This window comes from Pinus tabuliformis, chromosome 3_2 (genome assembly GCF_031772625.1).
Source record: "Pinus tabuliformis cultivar Carrire ecotype Pingquan chromosome 3_2, CPIR1, whole genome shotgun sequence".
In the NCBI taxonomy this organism is placed as follows: Eukaryota; Viridiplantae; Streptophyta; class Pinopsida; order Pinales; family Pinaceae; genus Pinus; species Pinus tabuliformis.
This window is the reverse complement of record NC_142302.1, coordinates 578,334,046-578,354,023: the sequence shown is the minus strand read 5'-3', so window position 1 is coordinate 578,354,023 and position 19,978 is coordinate 578,334,046. Positions and strand designations below refer to the sequence as shown.

At 38.7% G+C, this 19,978-nt stretch overlaps 1 protein-coding gene and 1 pseudogene across 1 annotated transcript; one reads left to right on the top strand and one right to left on the bottom strand.

The window, feature by feature from the left end:
• Window positions 1-1,647: 1,647 nt before the first annotated feature.
• Window positions 1,648-19,194, bottom strand: LOC149181868 (uncharacterized; annotated as a pseudogene).
• LOC149181869 (plasma membrane ATPase 2-like) lies at window positions 6,344-7,582 on the top strand. The gene is made up of 5 exons (XM_089418430.1): window positions 6,344-6,404; window positions 6,532-6,636; window positions 6,741-6,885; window positions 6,977-7,141; window positions 7,368-7,582. The coding sequence occupies exons 1-5, from the start codon at window positions 6,372-6,374 to the stop codon at window positions 7,565-7,567; spliced, it is 648 nt and encodes a 215-aa protein (XP_089274556.1). The 5' UTR covers window positions 6,344-6,371; the 3' UTR covers window positions 7,568-7,582.
• Window positions 19,195-19,978: the final 784 nt, after the last annotated feature.

Genomic DNA, 19,978 nt, shown 5'->3' with positions numbered 1-19,978 from the left:
CATGTAAAAACATAACATAATATTTTCTAAAGATGGATAGATGTGTAGAAACTTTGGCAAGTCATATTAATTCATAAAATGTCAAACTGAATAATGTTTAGAAATATTTTTGTAAAAATATTTAAATTTGAAATTTCTAAAATTTTTATATAGTTTCTACAAAATTTTAGCAATTTCTAGAGTAAGAGAATTTTATTCTATAGAATTTAAGCAAAATCATTTTAGTAAAAATAGAGATTTATGAATTTTTTTACCAAAAAAAAAAATTAGCTCAATGGTGAAATTTAACCCTTAAAATTTTCCCATATGACTGGAAAATATTACTCATCTAATAACAAGAGTTATATCTAGAATATTACCCAAAACTTTTTCAAACAATGACCATCAATGGTCAAACTAAATCTGCAAGGAGCATTTATGGGGTTCCTAGCATATGGCCAGAAGAGTCTATCAAGTGCCCCTGAATTTTGACAAATTAGTATCACAAAATTGTGTTATTTTAGTACTTGTTCAATTCTATGTACAATGGCACCATACAATAACTAACAAATCTGTTCACTGCACCAGATGCAAAGGGTGACAGGTTTATATCTAGAATATCACAGAAATGGTGACAAGGAATCACATATCTAGAATATTATGCAATTGGTGTTAGGCGTCATATCTACTATCACCCAAGATCTTGTTAAACAATGAATATCAACTCTCAAACTAAACACGCAAGGGACATTTATGTGTTCCTCGCATATGGCTAGATAAGTGTACTAAATGCTCTTAAAATTTTGACAAATAAGTACCACAAAACGACACAAAATGATACAATTTTAGTTATTGTTCAATTTCAATTTTATGTAAAGGGCACCATCCAACAAGATATTCCAAGCAAGCCACATTGAAAGGGCTGTCAATTTCCCATTTATTCTGTTAAATTTATGCATACTTATTCCTACTGATACCATTCCAACTATTTCAAACAATAACATTTTCCAGAGGTCTCTTTCACTCTCATTTCAATTAAAACAATACCCTTTTTCTTGTCAATTTCCCATTTATTCCGTTTAATTTATGCATACTGATTTCTACTGACACCATTCCAACTGTTTCAAACAATAACATTTTCCAAAGGTCTCTTTCACTCTCATTTCAATTAAAACAATACCCTTTTCTCTATTGCATTCATGCACATATGCTTCTATTTCCAATTCTGCATATTGGTTTTCATGAAATTAACCAATACTTGTTTTTGCATCTAAAGAAAATTTCAATTGATACAACTAAACAAAACATTACCAAAAACCAAAGAATTTCAATCGACATAACTAAACAAAACATTAAAAATATTACCAAAATCCACATTTGAGTGGCCTCTCTCGTATCACAATAGCCTTTATTAATAAAAAAGGTTATTTCAAACTACCCTAGACATCTCATTGTCAGTACAACATGCAAGACTTCTTTTTTAGCCGGACAGTTTTTGACTTTCATGTATTTTTACATTGAAGATCTAATCAAAAGATCGTTGTAAAACTTCAAAGTGGTGTAAAAATCCCAACATTTAAATGCTTTAATGGCCAGAGCACGAGCCCAACTCAAAGTTTAATTTAATATGAGATGTAATATCTACCAATATAAAATGCAAACAATGCACTAATAACCAAAGAAACCTAGTTCACTGGCCCTTTCCTTCTCAAATGTCTCAAAGTACTGGTATATAATAGTCACTGCAAGAAGGATTCCTGTACCAGAACCAATAGCCCCCGTAAAATCAGCGATGACAATAAGCGCAACAATGTACATGCCACCCAAAGTGGCAGTTGTTGGTATGTAACGGTTTAGCTCTTTCTGAAGATTAGATTCTCTGTGGCCTGGCATAACCATTTGTTGCCCCTGCATTTTAAAAGAATAAAATTTTCATTTCGATATCAAAGAATAAGTAATCAGCAAATGATGAAAAAGTAGAAATCTATAAAACTAGATACTCTTCTTTCAAATTTCATATCTTTAGTTGATTGGCCACATTTCTGACAGATGAACTAGATACTTCAATCCATGTCTTTGAAAACAGTGCACATGCTGTCAGCATAAAAGTCAAATAGAAAAGAACCTGGAAAGGATTTGCGGCCAATCGTTATGTAAGACAGAGACTCTTTGGATATATGCGGTAATATCCATGCATAAAGCAAATCCTCCCTATTATGGTTGTCACCCATATCAAACTTGTATCAAACTTTTCCCTGTTATGGTTATCACCCATATCAAACTTTTTTTTTCAACGGAACGGGTAAGGGTGTTTGTATCTCAAAAAGTTGAGATTGGGCCCAGAACCTTTATATCTGCTTTTTAGAAAAAAAAAAAAAAAACGAGTCTTCAATACAGTGAAGACAGAGTTTACTACCTCTTAAGCCAGTTCAGACAGGAAAAATGACCACTATAGACTATGTACAAAGTCCACAGCCCCAACCCCCAAGGAGGAAGTTAAATTTACAAACTAGCATAATGACAGAGAGATTCAATGTTAACACCAAATACCAAAATTTGACACAAAGTAACGATGACAGAGAGATTTAAAGCTAACCGATCACAAAATACCAAAATTTGACTCCAAGTAACGATGCCAAAGATCACCAGGAAGAACGAGAGCCCGCTTCGGACCCCCTAGTGCAACGTGGCCTCTTTCATTCTGCAGGAGCCGCAGGGCTACGACCTCCAATTGCCATCCTGTTAGAAGGAGAGGAGGAGCCTTCCAACGCAGCCACCCAGGAACTGAGCGAATGAACTTCCTCCCTTAACTCGTCCAATGAATTCTCCATATAAGCACGGTGAGATAACAACTTATCGTCCAGAAAGGGTTGGAAGGAACATCTTTGCGTCTCGACCATGTCTTTGAGTTTCTGAATTGAGGCAAGCAAGGCCTGGGTTGCGTCCAGCAGTTTGTCAATCACTGCAGCTGCATTGAGATTCTCATGAGGGTTGGAATTGCAAGCCATCCTAGAACGAGAGCCCAAATCACTGCTGCCCAACATAGATAAAATCACACCACCCACTTGTATAAACAGATGAAACAATTGGGAAGGAATAGGGGCCAAAACCTAGCAACCAGACTCACAGGAGTTAGCATTACCAACTTTAGAAGCCAGCGAAGTCCAGATTGAAAGCAGAAGGCTCGAGTGAATTCATAAATAGATGAGGCCAGGGCTCTGGCACGATCCATCCTGCAACGAATAGACCTGAATCCCCGCGGGAAAATCGCCTGGACAAAGAAGTGACGTCGGAAGAGAAAAGCATGGCAAAAGAATGAACTCCATAATCAAGTCTATAACATAGAACACCGCATCCGACGAGTTCTGCAATAACTCATGACTAAGGCAACATAAATGGACAAAACCTCCGTGAAGGAGAAGTGCCAGAATGTGTGGCCACCTCTACGCCGACGTTTGAACACTAGGACGATCCATGCAAATCCGGAGATCGTAGAGGGCTGACCGAAGAGCAAAGATGGTGCTGTGCCCAGATATCCACTTTGAGTTGGTATTGATTGCTCTTCGAGAGACTCATCGAATTCGAAGGGAGTAGAGAGGAAAGGGAAGCTCTCTCCCAAACTGTCATAGAATAATTTAGAATACCTAGCATTATTAGTCCCTGCTTGGGACTAATAGCGATCGATCGTTGACTAGCGATTAATTAGCTTTGACCAAATAATATTTCCCGTACATGTCAGGTTTAAGCCAATGTTTGAAATAAAATTTTCTGCCCAATAGATTTTTATCCAAAGTTTGTGTTTCGACCTCTTATTGCCGGCTGCACGGTATACTTTTCTGAAAACTTAGGCTAAAGAGTTTGGAGTCGCCTGTATACTTTTCTGAAAACTTAGGCTAAAGAGTTTCGAGTCGCCTGTATACTTTTCTGAAAACTTAGGCTAAAGAGTTTCGACTCGCCTGTGTACTTTTCTTAAAAGTAGGCAGTTTGGCACCGCTGTCGCTGCATGTACACAGCTGCCACGGCTTCTTCTACAACTGCCACGGCTTCTTCCAAGTGTCCTAATGCATTGAAGTTCTATTAACTATAATCTTGAGAAACAAGCAATACATATAGATCTTGCTAGCTAGTTCTAGAGTCTTGGGTCAGGGGGATTATCGTCGCCTATCCCTGGGCTATGGCCGGATGATGATGGAGTAAATGCCATCACTGCAATGTCCTTCTTCTTTGCTGGTGATTCACTGACTTCTTGCGATGCCGTGAAAATATTTGAGCTCCATTGTCGTTGCTGGCCAGCGTTTTAGGCCCCTTGATTTTGTGGGCTTGGTTATGATGAGGGCTGTCTTGTACGAACACTTTGAACTCAGTGGCAGCGGATTTATTCTCTGATGAAGCGACTGATAATCGCTCCTTCTTCATTTTCGAGCCCCTTCTTCATTTTTCTGATGAAGGTAAGGCTGCACTGAGGAATGAATAGCGTGAGGGTTTAAGCCCATGTGCACACGAAGAAACGCAGCAATATGACAGCAAAAGAATTCAGCAGTGGAGAGATGCTCTTGCTCATGTTGCAAAGATTAGCGGACTGGAGCGGAAGGCATTTAATGGGTGAGCATCATAGCTTTTAGTCTATTGGATTAGTAGGTGCATGCTAAATTAGGTAGGCTGCTCTCACTAATAATGTTACCCTCTGGATATGAATACAGGGAACTCGAACTCTTGCATAAGGTCGTGCAGGATGTGTTGAAATTTTTTCCAAACCTACCGGCTGAAATTGCATGTGAATGATGCTGGAGCACCCTTGGCATCGCTGAAATCCTACACCCGAGTTCCTGAAATTGCTGACAACGGTAATGGCGATTGACTGCCAGAAAATCACGAATACTTTACTGATAACTGCGAATCAATTCCAAATACTAAAATTCCAAAAGACTAGAATTAGTGATGAACAGAAATAGTGATAAGACTGCTTTTTTATTGCAATAAAAGAATTTTATTGCTTATTCTAAAATATGCCAACAGATTTTATACCTGTCTTACAGGCAAATATATTGTAACCGAATTCAAAATCAATGGATTATTGTTGATTGGAAAATTTATTTCTATATCCAACTTTTTAAATAGTATATTTATGCTGATAGATCTGAAATAGGTTTCAGAAAGTGTGATTTATTTCACATTACAAATTTTGAAAATGGGAATTTTTTTTATTGTGTTTGCTATAGTTTACATGATTTTAGAAATGATGCAAGAATATTTAAGGGACGATTTCAGTTGAATCCGCATTCTAGTTTCGTGGCAATATTAATATTCCTGTATATTACAACAGCGTATTGTTTTAATATATATAAGGCACTGCTGATTCAAGCCCACCAGGAACAGAACAAGCATAGACATGCAAAAGATTGACACGGGATAAACTACTTACTCTGTTAACGAATCGAGTTATTCTCTTCTTCAGATAGCTGGGATCTCCCAGTGAACCTCTTTGCCTCTAAAGCACGCCGCTCTCCACTTCACTCTGAAACGAGACCCCTCGTGCACGCCTGAAACACGAAACTTACTCACCCACCAACAACCCTAGTTTCACATCACCGCCTAGCGGGATCAAGGGTTCGATGGAGAAAGCCAGGTTCTAGCTAGGTGTGGTCTGCTTCCTGGTCTATTGGTTGTCATCTTTCATCTGCTAGTTGTCTGCCCAACACCCAAGCAATCGTGGTTAAGCTTATACTCCTAATTTTGCATGGCCAAAATGCAGTCAGAGGAAATCTCTATGGCTAAAATACAACCTGAGCACCTCTAGAAATCAGGAAAAAAACCAAATCAATATGCAAATGGTTTCGCAGTTGATTCTGTCATGCGAATTAAAGCCGAATGCCACGTACAAATGCGAGGTCTGGGAATATGCAAATGGTTTGACAGTTTGATTCAATCATGGGAATTAGAGTCGATTACCACTTACAAATGCGAGCTCTTGAGGATGCCACCTGGTTTCTGGTCAGAACAACTTGTAAAAATTACATGGAAAATAGAAAATAGTGAATAGCGGTGCCAACACGTCAGAACTTCCGTGCAAATGTCATTTACATTTGCCTTTTTTTATTATATTATCCTGATGGCTGCAAGAGCATCCAGAACAGAGAATCAAGATGCCATTGATGCAGCAATTGTTGGGATGCTTGCGGATCCTAAGGAGGCAAGTATTTTTTTTATGTCATCATATTAAATTTTAGTTGATAAGCAGGCCTATGCTTATTTTACTGATTTGTATCTTTTGTTGTGGGTTTTAATATCCATGGATGTAAAAGGCGTGGGCAGGCATTCAAGAGGTCCATTTTCTTCCTTTTAATCCAACTGACAAGAGGACATCTCTCACTTCTATTGACAATGAAGGGAAAATGCATCGAGTTAGTAAAGGTGCTCCAGAGCAGGTATTGTTCTTTGGATGTTTGACCTTCTTCATTAGGCTTGGTAATGGGCTGTATTGTTTAGAAAGTGCTTCAAAACTTATTTGTACACATTCTATTAAAATTGAAATGACCAAATACTTTCTGCTAGATTCTTAACCTCGCACATAATAAGCCAGAAATTGAGCGGCGAGTTCATACAGTTATTGACAAGTTTGCTGAACGAGGACTTCGCTCTCTTGCAGTTGCATATCAGGTTAATAATATGGCTTCTTTTGCTTTATCCGTGGGCTGAATCTTCCCAGTAAGTTCTTCTTGTTGATTATGTATATCTTTATAGCTATCTCAAAATGTTTGCAGGAAGTTCCAGAGGGCAGGAAGGAGAGTCCAGGAGGGCCCTGGCATTTTATTGGATTGATGCCTCTTTTTGATCCCCCACGCCATGACAGTGCTGAAACAATCAGAAGGGCTCTTAATCTTGGTGTAAATGTCAAAATGATCACAGGTATGGTGAGGTTATGGTGTCATCAGTTTCACTACTGTTTTTGTAATGCAGCGAGCCGACATTTAACTATTTACTTGCAAATGTTCATCAGGAGATCAATTAGCTATTGCCAAGGAGACAGGTCGCCGACTGGGCATGGGTACAAACATGTATCCATCATCCTCTTTACTAGGTCAGGACAAAGATGAATCAATTGCAGCTTTGCCAGTTGATGAACTGATAGAGAAGGCTGATGGTTTTGCTGGTGTTTTCCCTGGTGAGCAACAATTATCTTTTACTTCTGTGTTTTTTCTTGGGAGTCCCACTCAATTCTTTATATTTCCAACTCCCTTCTCTCTTGGTTATGGAACTTTATGCTTCATGGTTTATATTATAACTATTATTTTGCAGGTGGAAATGTTTATCTCAGATACTTTTATTTTTTCATTTCCTTAATTAGTGTTTGATTCCATATCCTTCCTGATTTTGACTGGTCATTGCAGAGCATAAGTACGAGATTGTTAAACGATTGCAGGCTAGAAAGCACATATGTGGAATGACTGGCGATAGTGTTAATGATGCGCCTGCGCTAAAGAAGGCAGACATAGGAATTGTTGTTGCTGATGCAACTGATGCAGCAAGAAGTGCTTCTGACATAGTCCAGTCAAGAAACTGGCCCCATAGCTATTTTGTTACTATGTAATATTTGCATCCACTGTGAAATGATTTACGGCTGAGAGTACCTGCCTGCCTTGAGCGACTTATATGAATTACTGGTTTTAAGGTTTAAAGATCGAGAATGTTTATTTGTGGTTGAGCATTATTGAAAGGGCTGAAAGGGCTGAATTCGATCACTTTGTATCTCCAAACCCTGTTCCTAAATGATTTTGTGCATTTCTGTTTAGCATCTTCATTCAAATAAAGCTTCTTTAAGTTCATAATGGTTCTTGTCATACCTGGACAGATGGATGCAAATGGTCGCTGCTCTGCAGCATGTAGGCCAGTCAAGAAACTGGCCCCATAGCTATTTTGTTACTATGTAATATTTGCATCCACTGTGAAATGATTTACGGCTGAGAGTACCTGCCTGCCTTGAGCGACTTATATGAATTACTAGTTTTAAGGTTTAAAGATCGATTTATATGAATTATTGGTTTTAAGATTTAAAGATATTTTTCAGTCTAGGCAATTAATTTTTCAGTCAAGATTGAACAGAATGTTTATTTGTGGTTGAGCATTATTGAAAGGGCTGAATTCGATCACTTTGTATCTCCAAACCCTGTTCCTAAATGATTCTGTGCATTTCTGTTTAGCATCTTCATTCAAATAAAGCTTCTTTAAGTTCATAATGGTTTCGTTTATGTTGTTTGAAAATGGCAGGAGCCCCCCCACCTCCAACATAGGCGAAAAAAGCATACATATAGCCCTTTCAATCTTGCTTGGTATCACGGGCATTGAATGCCCAAGCATTAGGAAGCAAAGTGAAGTAATAAAAGGATTGAATGACAGTCCATTTATTCCTTGACCTCTGCCTCCCATCCTCTCCAGACTTGGGACAATTTCCGCCAGGCCAACTTTTCCAAGTTCTGCAATTCAGTCCAGCTCCTGCTTGATGCAATCCATTTGCTGTTAGCTAACTTGCAATGTGCCTGCAGACCCCGGCAGGGACTACTGCCACGGTAGTGGCTCCTTGTTAAGGGATTGGAATGAAGTCCAGCCTTGATTCATTTCAATTACACTTTGGGTCATATTAGCACCCTTTTTAGCAAGCTCATCGGCTGTAGAGTTCAAATTTCTTACAACATGATAAAAGTCCACTTATTCAAACTAGGATATTGAGGTGAAGATTCTTGGACTTAATGTTGAGGATTGCCTTTTGGGCTTTGATGAACTAACAGATGGCGAGTATAGAGTCCCAAAAACAATTATGTTGGAGATTTTGAGTGTCTTGACGATCTCCCATCCTTTTCATGGGCCAAATATTCCGTTTGATTGTTTGTAAATATTCCGCTGGATTGTTTATAGCTATTCCAAGATCCCAAGCGAATTGAGAAACAAGGACTAATGATAACCCCTCAATTTTATTGACCAAAACAAAAAACATTGTGCAGGCATTTACCTGGAAGGTCGAATAGAAAAACAAAAAACATTGTGCATGCATTTACCTGGAAGGTGGAATAGAAAACATTGTGTAGGCATTTACCTGGAAGATGGAATAATGTAATAAACAAGACCATCTACAGGAATTGACTGACCACTTGCTGAATATTCAGACTCCTTCCACTTGCCCAATATATTAACAAGGAAGTTTCCTGGTACTTCTGTAAAGAAACTGCAAAACAATAGAAATATACATTCCAGACATGTCAAACACAATAGAAATATACATTCCAGACATGTCAAATACAAATAAACTCTATATCCAGATTCCAAATAAATGCATCTGCAGGTTTTGTAAATAAAAGACCGAAAGAAAATATACCTGAGAAATAAAATACGAATTTGAAACTTGATGCATGAAAAATACAACCTCTTAAGCATAAATCCAGCTGTCAACTAAAATAACCATGGTGGAAAAGCACCACAACATTATAGTAAAGATGGCATAAGACTACAGAGATCACAGTGAGGAGTGCGACTTGAACCCCACCTCTTCACCATTCAGTCAAACCTGTAGTTCGAATAGGGGAAATGAGGAAAGAAAATACACATTCAGTTATACATTGACCAAGAAAGATTCATAACTAACTGGAAACTGAAACCAAACACACAAATAAACACACAGGATTTACGTGGTAAAACCTTGACAGGGTGTCAAGGAAACATCCACGAGGCAAGGGATTGGAATCTCTATTAATTCAACAATGATTCTCCACGATTACATTTCTCGGGCATTCACTAGTTTTATACAAGCCTCCTCCGTTACATAACTGCTATTTCGGTATAAAACTAACTAGTTACATTTTTACCCAAATTTACATAATTCATTGTCAAACTTCCAACAAACTCCACCTTGACAACAATTTTCCTAATCCCTTGCCCATGCCCATTCATCATCTTTTCTGCAAGCCAAGAGAAGCTAAACACCATCGCAGCTTCTCTACTGTAACTGGCTTTGTGAATATGTCTGCACAATTCTCTTGCGTATGGACCTTTTGAAGAGCTACTTTTCCACCATCAATCACATGTCTCAGAAAATGATACCTTACATCAATGTGCTTGGTTCTGTTGTGATAAACCGGATTTGTAGCCAAGTGAATAGCACTTTGACTATCACAAAGTACATTCACTTTCTCCTACGTCCTTCCAATCTCATCGAGCAGACCCTTTAACTAGATTGCTTCTTTACTGGCATCTGAAGCAGCTATATATTCAGCTTCGGTAGTGGAAAACGCAACTGTTTCTTGAAGCTTTGACATCCAACTAACTGCTCCACCTGCAAGAGTAAAGACATAACCTGTAGTAGATCTTCTTTTGTCCAAATCACCTGCATAGTCAGCATCTACATATTCGTAGACTGATCCTTCACTACCATTAAAGACGATGCAATGGTCACTTGTGCCTCTTAGATATCGAAGCACCCATTTCACTGCTTGCCAATGTTCTTTACCTGGATTTGCCATGAACCTGCTGACAACTCCAACTGCATGTGAAATTTCAGGTCTTGTAGATACCATCGCATACATTAAGTTTCCTACAGCATTTGCATATGGTACATGAGACATATACTACTTTTCTTCATCAGCTCTAGGACTCAAAACCGAAGAAAGCTTAAAATGGGAAGCTAGTGGAACATTAATAGGTTTCACATTGTTCATAGAGAACTTTTTAAGTACTTTCTCCACATACTTCTGCTGTGATAACCAAAGCTTACCATTTTTCCTATCTCTGTGTATCTCCATGCCCAAGATATGTTTTGCTACTCCAAGATCCTTCATATCAAACGTCCTAGAGAGCTGAGCCTTTAACCTATTGATCTCTTCCATGCTTTTGCTTGCAATAAGCATATCGTCAACATACAAAGCTAAGATAATGAATATGCCATTGAAACTTTTGAAGTATACACAATGATGATACTCACTTCTTATAAAGTTCTGGCTCACCATGAAGGAATCAAACTCCTTGTACCATTGTCTGGGAGACTGCCTCAGACCATACAATGATTTCCTGAGCTTGCAAACTAATCTTCTGCTGCGACCTTGTACAAAACCTTCTGGTTGTTCCATATATATCTTTTCATTCAAATCACCATGTAGAAATGTTGTTTTAACATCTAACTATTCTAACTCAAGATTAAGTAACGCAGTTAGTGCCAACATAGTACGAATAGAAACAAGTTTTACAACTGGAGAAAAAATCTCATGAAAGTCTATATCTTCAACCTAAGAATACCCTTTTGCTACCAGTCGCGCCTTATACCTTTCGATACTTCCATCAACTTTCCATTTCATTTTGAAGACCGACTTGCATCCAACAACACTTCTCCCTTCAAGAAGCTCTACAACATCCCAGGTATTGTTCTTGGCTAAGGAATCCATTTCTTCTGCCATAGCCATTTTCCATTTTTCGCTATCTGTATCATCTACTGCTTCCTGATAATAAGAAGGTTCCCCAACTTCAATAATCAAAGCAAAAGATGAAGCAGAATCATCATACCTTTTGGGAGTTTTTCTTTCCCTTGTAGACCTTCTTAGAGCGACTGGTTGTTGAACTGGTTCAGAAACTTGAACTGGTTCAGAAGCTTCAACAGCTTCCTTTGTGTCTTCAACACCTTTTTCTCCAGAAGCATCTCCTTCCTTTTGATTGTCACTAAAAGGTCTAGCCTCCAACTGAACTCGTTGATTTGGCGATACATGTTCCTATTCAATTCTTTCAACATTTGATTTTAAAAGAGAAGATTCATCAAATGTTACATCTCGACTAATGACTATCTTCCGCAATGTAGGATCCCACAACCTGTATCCTTTCACTGCATAGTCATACCCAACAAAGACATAACACTTCGATTTTGGATCTAATTTTGAACGCTGATTTTTAGGAATAAGAGAATAAGCATCACAACCAAATATCCTCAAATGTGAATAATCACAAGACTGACCTGTCCAAACTTCTTCAGGAATTTTACAATTAATTGCTACTGAAGGTGATCTGTTAACTAAATAACAAGCAGTAGATACTGCTTCTGCCCACAACTCCTTTTGCAAGTTAGCATTGTTGATCATGCTTCTGGCTCTTTCCATAAGAGTCCGATTCATACGCTCAACAACACCATTTTGCTAAGGAGTATAAACAGTAGTTTTGTGTCTAATAATTCTCTCATCCTTATAGTATTGTTCAAATTCAATTGAAGTGAACTCACCACCATTGTCAGTTCTTAAACATTTAATAGATTTGCCTATTCTTTTCTCTACCATTGCTTTAAATTGTTTAAAGACATTGAATACATCAACTTTCTTTTTTAGCATAAAGACCCAAACTTTACGGGAGAAATCATCAGTAAATGTTAAAAAATATAGAGAACCTCCATATGACACAATAAGGGATGGTCCCCACAGATCAGAATGAATATAGTCTAAAATATCTTTACTATTATGATTTCCAACTTTAAATCTCTGTTTACACTGTTTTCCATACACACAATGTTTATAGAAATCTAACTTCAAGGATTTCAGATCGGGAAGAGATTTACGTTTCATCAGTATCTGAAGACCTTTCTCGCTCATATGACCTAATCGCTGATGCCATAGACGAGTACTTGCTTCTTCCTTTTCTGATGCAACCGCTGCTTCGCTGACCTGAGTACTTCCTTTTAACCTGTAAAGATTTCTGACCTTTTCTTCTTTCATAACCACTAGGGCTCCTTTAAAGACTTTCAAGACGCTATCCTGACCTGTAAACTTATAACCATCTGAATCCAACACTCCCAAAGAAATCAAATTTTTCTTCAAATCAGGTACATGTCTAACACTAGTTAATGTTCTAACTGTGTTATCATACATCTTAATCTTGATATTCCCCATCCCAACAGTCTGACATGACACATTATTACCCATAAACACAAAACTACTGTTTACATTTTCATACGAAGTAAACCAATTTCTATGTGGGCACATGTGATGAGAAGCACTAGAGTCTAACAACTAGCTTTCTAAACCCTGAGAGACATTACATTCAGGTGAAGTTTCATCTATCATACATAATTCTTCAGCAGATAAAACTTCTTCTATCATACCTGAATCGACCTAATTCGCTTCCTTCTTCGGGTTATCGGATTCCTTTCGTTTCCAACAGTCTTTCTTCAAGTGTCCAATTTTATTGCAGTGCCAACATTTTTCCTTACACTTCTTTCCCTTCGATTTAGATCTAGAAGACCCCCTTGGTTTTTCTCCTCTTTCCTTTGAGCGTCCTCTAGCTACCATGGCTTCTGATGCAGTTGTTTCAGTACTAGATTTCCTTCATACTTCTTCATATAGGAAAGCTCCCACGACTAATTCAAACTTCAAAGAATCAGCAGTGCTCAAGCTAATTGAAGTTACGAAGTGATCCCATGATTCGGGCAGAGAACACAACAAGGTTATGGCTTTATCTTCTTCCTGAATTTTAACTTCCATATCTATTAATTGACATATAAGTGTATTAAAAACATTCAAATGTTCTGCAACTTTTGAACCTTCTTTCATTCGAAGACTGTACAACTATCTTTTCAGATAAATTATGTTGGTTAATGACTTTGTCATATAGAGTTTTTCCAGTTTTTCCCACAATCCTGAAGCTGTAGTCTCTTCAACAATATTGAAGAGAACTTCATCCGCCAAGCATAACCGGATGGTACTGAGAGCTCGGGCATCCAAGTCCTCCCAGTCTGAAGTAGTCATGGTTGCAGGTTTCTTAGTTGCCCCATCCAATGCCTTGTGCAACCCTTGTTGCACAAGCAGATCCCTAACCTTCAGTTTCCAAAGAGCAAAATTGCTCTTTCCGGTGAATTTCTCCACCTCGAATTTTGCATTCGACATCTTGGCCATTTTTCTAGGGTTTCAATCTTTAGTCTTTGAACTAGGGTTTTTCCTGGGTTCAACAGGCAATAACAGCTTGATGGGGTTCCTCTTCACGCGGCTCTAGCTCTGCACACAAGCAGGTCACTCCTGCACGCGCAGATCTGGCAGCACTTCTAGCCGCAACTGTGGCAGCGAACACGCCGAGGGTTTGGCAGCGTCCACACAGGTTCCTTCACGTGGAAATCTGGTAGAGCGGTCTGGCAACATAGAGATGATGTTCAGGCAGCAAATGGCCTCCCTATGTCGTTCCACGCTTCTCCTTCTTCCTCGACCAACCAACATGCGCCACGCAGAGAGCAAACAACTCTGGCAGCGTAGAGGTTCAGGCAGCAAACACATGCAGGTTGCAACCACAGTTCAGGCAGCAAATGCACGCAGGTTCCAGCTCTAGTAGCACAGAGGTCTAGGCAGAAAATGCACGCAGGTTGCAGCCACAGTTCAGGCAGTGTCCCTTGCACGCAGAACAACTCTTCACACAAAGTACGTTGGCCTCTTCACGCAGAGAAATCTTCCACGCAGGCAGCACCGCAGGAAAAACTTTCACGCAGGCTCTGCCTGGTTCTATAGCCCTTCCACGCAGGTAGCATGCAGGCAAATCTTTCACTTACAAACTCTGGGAAAAATAACAATATCAAACGCTTTTTGCACCAGCGCTCGACCTGCAACGGGGTCTTCACCTCTGCACCACAGAGGTAGGCGATTATCCGCAACAATGCACCGGCCTCCTCGTCGATCACACCAAGAGTCTTCACCTCTGCACCGACACGCAGGGGTCTTCACCTCTCCAGAGTCACGAGTCCCGCACACTACGTTCAATCCTATACCTCTGGATTAGCGCTCTCCAAGACCTCCCAAATCAACCTCATTTGCTTTGATACCAATTGTAGTTCGAATAGGGGAAATGAGGAAAGAAAATACACCTTCAATTATACATTGACCAAGAAAGATTCATAACTAACTGGAAACTGAAACCAAACACACGCATAAAAACACAAGATTTACGTGGTAAAACCTTGATAGGGTGTCAAGGAAACATCCAAAGGGCAAGGGATTGGAATCTCTATTAATTCAACAATGGTTCTCCACGATTACATTTCTCGGGAATTCACTAGTTTTATACAAGCCTCCTCCGTTACATAACTGCTATTTCAGTATAAAACTAACTAGTTACATTTTTACACAAATTTACATAATTCGTTGTCAAACTTCCAACAAAACCCCATTGGGAAAATCGTAAGGAAAAAGTTCTCAAGTATAGAAATTAGAGAGATCAAAAATCCTTCCTCTAGAGTAAAATGGTTGATTATGCCATTGCATTTAAACTGAAGAGTGTGCACATTTCAAGACAACTGAGACCTAATACGAAATAATCCCTCCTTTCCCATCTAGTAAAACCCCATTGGTAAAATATTAAGAGAAAAAATTCAGTATTTTCCAAGAAATAGCAAGATCTTTGACTAAACAACGTATTCCTTTGTGTTCGAAAACAAAATCGCAAGTATTATCAATAGAGATGGATTTAATTCATAAAATTTAAGTGGAACTCATTTTTTTAATAGATGGCCCTCTTTTAAAAAAAATTAAAATAAAAAATAAAATTTATAGGTAACTTATGGATGGCTGTGTAAGTATTATTTTCCTATCTGTTTGCATTCTGCAACAACAGATTTTCTGGCCAGAAGCCATAGTCAAAGTGAAATTAAATTGTGAAGCATTCTAAACCATCTGCTTTCTGAACTTTAGGTATGGTAGACCATGAGTAGAACCATAAGCAAAGTAGAATTATGAGTCCAATCAATAAGACCTTGAGAAATGAGATATTTATGCTTTAAGGGCTTGTCAGAACCTAGACAAAACCGTAATCAAGGTTGAATAGGAGTTTAAAAATGATCTCAGGCCATCACCGGAAATAAGTGGGTTTTGCATGATGAGATATTATAGGAAAGAAGGGCTAAATTTAAGCTAGAGAATCAGGTAGATCAGATTTTTTTCATGGAACAACAGATGACGATCTGAGTGGCAACTTGACAACTTGGTGTAGAGCTATAAAAAGGGTCTCTTTCACCTCTAATTACCTCACATTAATATGTCAATCCGGGAGCGTTTTGTTATTTCAAAGAGTGTTTCAGTCTGAGGTTATCATTTGTCAGAGTAATGCTAGTAGTACAGTGTTCAGAAATACAAGAGTAAACAGATGCTTGTCTACAGCTTAACTACTTCAAAAGAGTAAATCACACATTCAAAAGACTAAGAAACTTATGAGACAAGGGTTCAGCAGCGATAACCCATCCCTTTGGAAACCGATGGAAAAGGAAATTAGAGAACAGATCGTGGATCTGGGAGCCAGACAGTAAATGCCAAGGCTCACTACAGCCTTAGATCGTCTCCCACCCCAAAATAACAAATGCCAGTAAATGGAATGGCAGATAAGAAAATGGAACAGCAAATAAGAAATCGAAAAGCAAGTCTGCAATGGAACAACAAATCCGAAATGGAACAACAGCTAGGAAATAGAACAACAATTAAGTCTCGCAAGCAGTAACAAACTTAATCTATCAAATCAAATGCATTAATCATAATCAAATGGCAATCTTTCACTCTTAAGGCAGATCGAACAGCACACACCAATGGAACAACACTGATTACTGATAAGTTATGGAACAACGCTTGAAAACCATATATGCACACAGCACACTTAAATAGTAATCTGATCTAAGCATCAATCTTAGTTAGAAGGAATACGACTGCGTTTCAAAATAGAACAGCATTGTTCATCAATTCAACAATCGTAAAGAACATAACTCCCAAGATGAATTCTGTAACGTGAATGTACAGCACAAAAGCTCTGTAATGGAATAGTGACAGTATTCTACTAAGACTAGTAATATTAGATCAACTCTGAAAAGAACAGTAATACGATGCAGAGTCAATACAACAGTTCTGTCCGTGGAAACCTTAATGAATTAGACATAACAGAGCATGTGATGTAAACTTATAAAACACATCAGATTACCAAATAACGACGATAAGCAAACCACGCAGAAGCCAAACGTAATAATACAGGAGCAAGTGTCCTCTAGGGCCGGGCCCTTAGCCTCCAGGGGTACACCGCTTGAGGTTAATCCAGACTCAGAGATGAAGTAATCACCAAGTTTGTATTAATGCATAAAGCAAAATTACAATAAACCAGTTCTTATCGAGACTCGATGATCAAAGTTTTGATCTTAACAGAAATTACATAAAAACATAATCATGTCTAACCCCCTCTCGAGCTAACAGTGCTGTCCCTTTTATAAGGGTGACGGCGGAGATGTCTAAGTACAAAAATAGATAAAACAGCGATCCCTCAGGATCAAGGGATTCGCTGAACCGTTAATCCTTAATCATTTCTTTTCTCTCCTACGCCGAGCTGGTATCTCCACCTCCTTTTCTGGGCCGATTCGCTTTGTTTTGCTTTGCCTTGTTTGCATTCGGTCTCCCATCAAAGGGACAACGATTATCTCGTCCTTGTCCTTTCCTTTGGAATGGCAACTTCTCGTTTTCACTCCTTCCTGCATGAGGGATGACAATTGTCAGCGTTTTAGTCTTGCATATTAATCTCACATGTTTTGTTATAATTCTTTATCATTTTCCAAGTTCATGATGCAAAAAGGTTTGCAAGTTCTACTGAAAAGATATTGAAATGATTATCAAAAACATACCTTTTTTAGTACTCCACACTTGGTAGAATATATTTCAGTCCCTATGGTCTGGGCTGTTTGGGAAAGTATGACTGTCGGGCCTCCTAAAAGGAATAAGGGGAATCCAACTTTATCTGTTACAATGGAACCTCAGGTTCAGGTATCATTTGAGTAAAACTAAAAAAAAATATGTTCAAGAATTATTTTGTGTAAAGGCTCAAGAATCAAATTGTTTTTATTTTGAACTACCTAAACTTAACTGTCATTGTACATTCAATTATTTGAATCAGTTGTTTGCCAGAATGAAAGGGAAAAAAAAGGACCATTTGGCATCTTGCCAATCAAAGCGTTCAAAGTATAAAACCCTGTGATAATTGATAAGTAAATGACTATATAAAGGGTCTTGTAGTTGAATTTGAATTTAGTTGATGGTAGATTTTTGGGAATATTTTGAAATTGAGACTAATATGAATGAATTCAATTATTTGACTTTGCCCATATTTTATTTCAAAATATTTCCCAAATCTACCATCAAAATGAATAAAAAAGTTTTAAAATTTTCAATGTTATCCTTGGAATTAGACAATGACAACGCCTTTCAAAAATAAAATTTGATAGAGGGTCTTGCCTCTCTTCCTATCCTTTAATTTCCAAGCATACAAAATTGCAGGGATACAAAATTCTAGGGGTTCTTTAAATACTTACCGGAAAAACAATCTTACAACAATGCTCCAAAATTTCTCCCAAGAAGCCAAGCCGCCTCCACATAATCTCTTTAAGTAATCTTCAAACATGAACAACTTCTCTGTAGAGAAATCAACGCCCCTTTGTCTTCATAGAGTAGCAGTATGAATGAATTTGGAGACAACGGTTGTAGGCCTTTGCATCCTTGGCGATAATGAAAAAATATTCAAAAATTCTTGTGTCCCTTCACCCACAATGAAGCTCTCTAGGAAGAGATCAATCGTGGTATTCGGCTCGGCCCAAGCCACATTCAAGACTGTGATTATCACTGTCCTGTTCATATTAGCTATTTTTGCCACAACTATCTAATTCATCTAGGGGGTTGGGAAGGGGAAGGAACAGGAGCTGGGGCAGGCACCATTAAAATCTTCTATACACAAGAAAGAGAAAAGATAAAAAAAACATGGTGCACTAAATTTGTTATGTGCTGAAATATCAGACACGAAGTAGTAATTAATTGCTAGAGGCATTGTTTTAACAGACCCCATGGAAAGCACAAAATCTCTAGTAAATGTGCCTGAAACGAAATTAAGGAGCAACCGCAAAATGGAGAGAGCAAAGAATGGGCTATTAGCATTTGTAACATTATGCAACATAGCCGATAATGCTAATCTCCACGCACATTTACAAGGCCAGATACTGGAAAGGACACACCCACTTTGTTATAAGTTTGGTAGGCCCCTCCCTCCTAGCAGCAGAAATGACCCCTACTTAAGTCTAGCCGTATAAAGGACTGTGCGTGCAATTAAAGCCTTGTTCGAGAAATCCATTTTTCCTAGATTCTTAAATGCCGCAACAGATGCCTTGGATTTTGGAGCCCTAATGTTGACACTCCACAACATCAGCGCCATATGGAACCCGAAACCTAAAATATATTTAATGTATCATCAACATTAATATCATTCGATGTCGGAGATGAGGTAAGCGACCATGGGCAACTTGGTTTGAGATAGACCTGCAAATGGCAGACCTGTAGAAACTACAACAATTTTTCATCGCTCTCCGGTAATAAGACAAACACCATACGACAAGACATAGTACGCAAGAGATGGAACCACCCCAGGGGGAGGATATGGCGCCTCCCCTCAATGACGCTGAACACATTCCAATGCATACAGAGGATGTCAGGAGGGAAAACCAGGAAGATGTAGGAACAGATCCAGAAACCCTGCCAGAAAATACGAATAGCAACGAAGCTCCCAAAGTGACATCAGCAACCTGCAAGCCTATGGCAACCAAGCGACCTAAGATTGAGCTCCCAAGTCACTGAATTAACTCTCAAATCCAGTACATGAAGGATCACGCCTTGATTGGAAAGTTCATAGGCTTTTGGCCCACAGAGAAGGCTTTGCATGGCTGGATAGCAGTGAAGTGGAAACCAAAAGGGCACATTACCTTGCAGTTGGGGCCTAAAGGCTTCTTTACTGCGATTTTCAACTATTTAGAAGACTGGAACAGAGTTCTTGATGGAGGACCATATTTTTTCAATGTAGCAGGACTATATCTGAGAGACTGGATTGAAAGATTCAATCCAGACAAAGAAGATTTAAGCTGGGCACTTGTCTGGGTCTGCCTTTACTCCCTCCCTTTGGAGTACTGGGATGAAGACTCGCTGCAAGATATCGGGAACGGCTT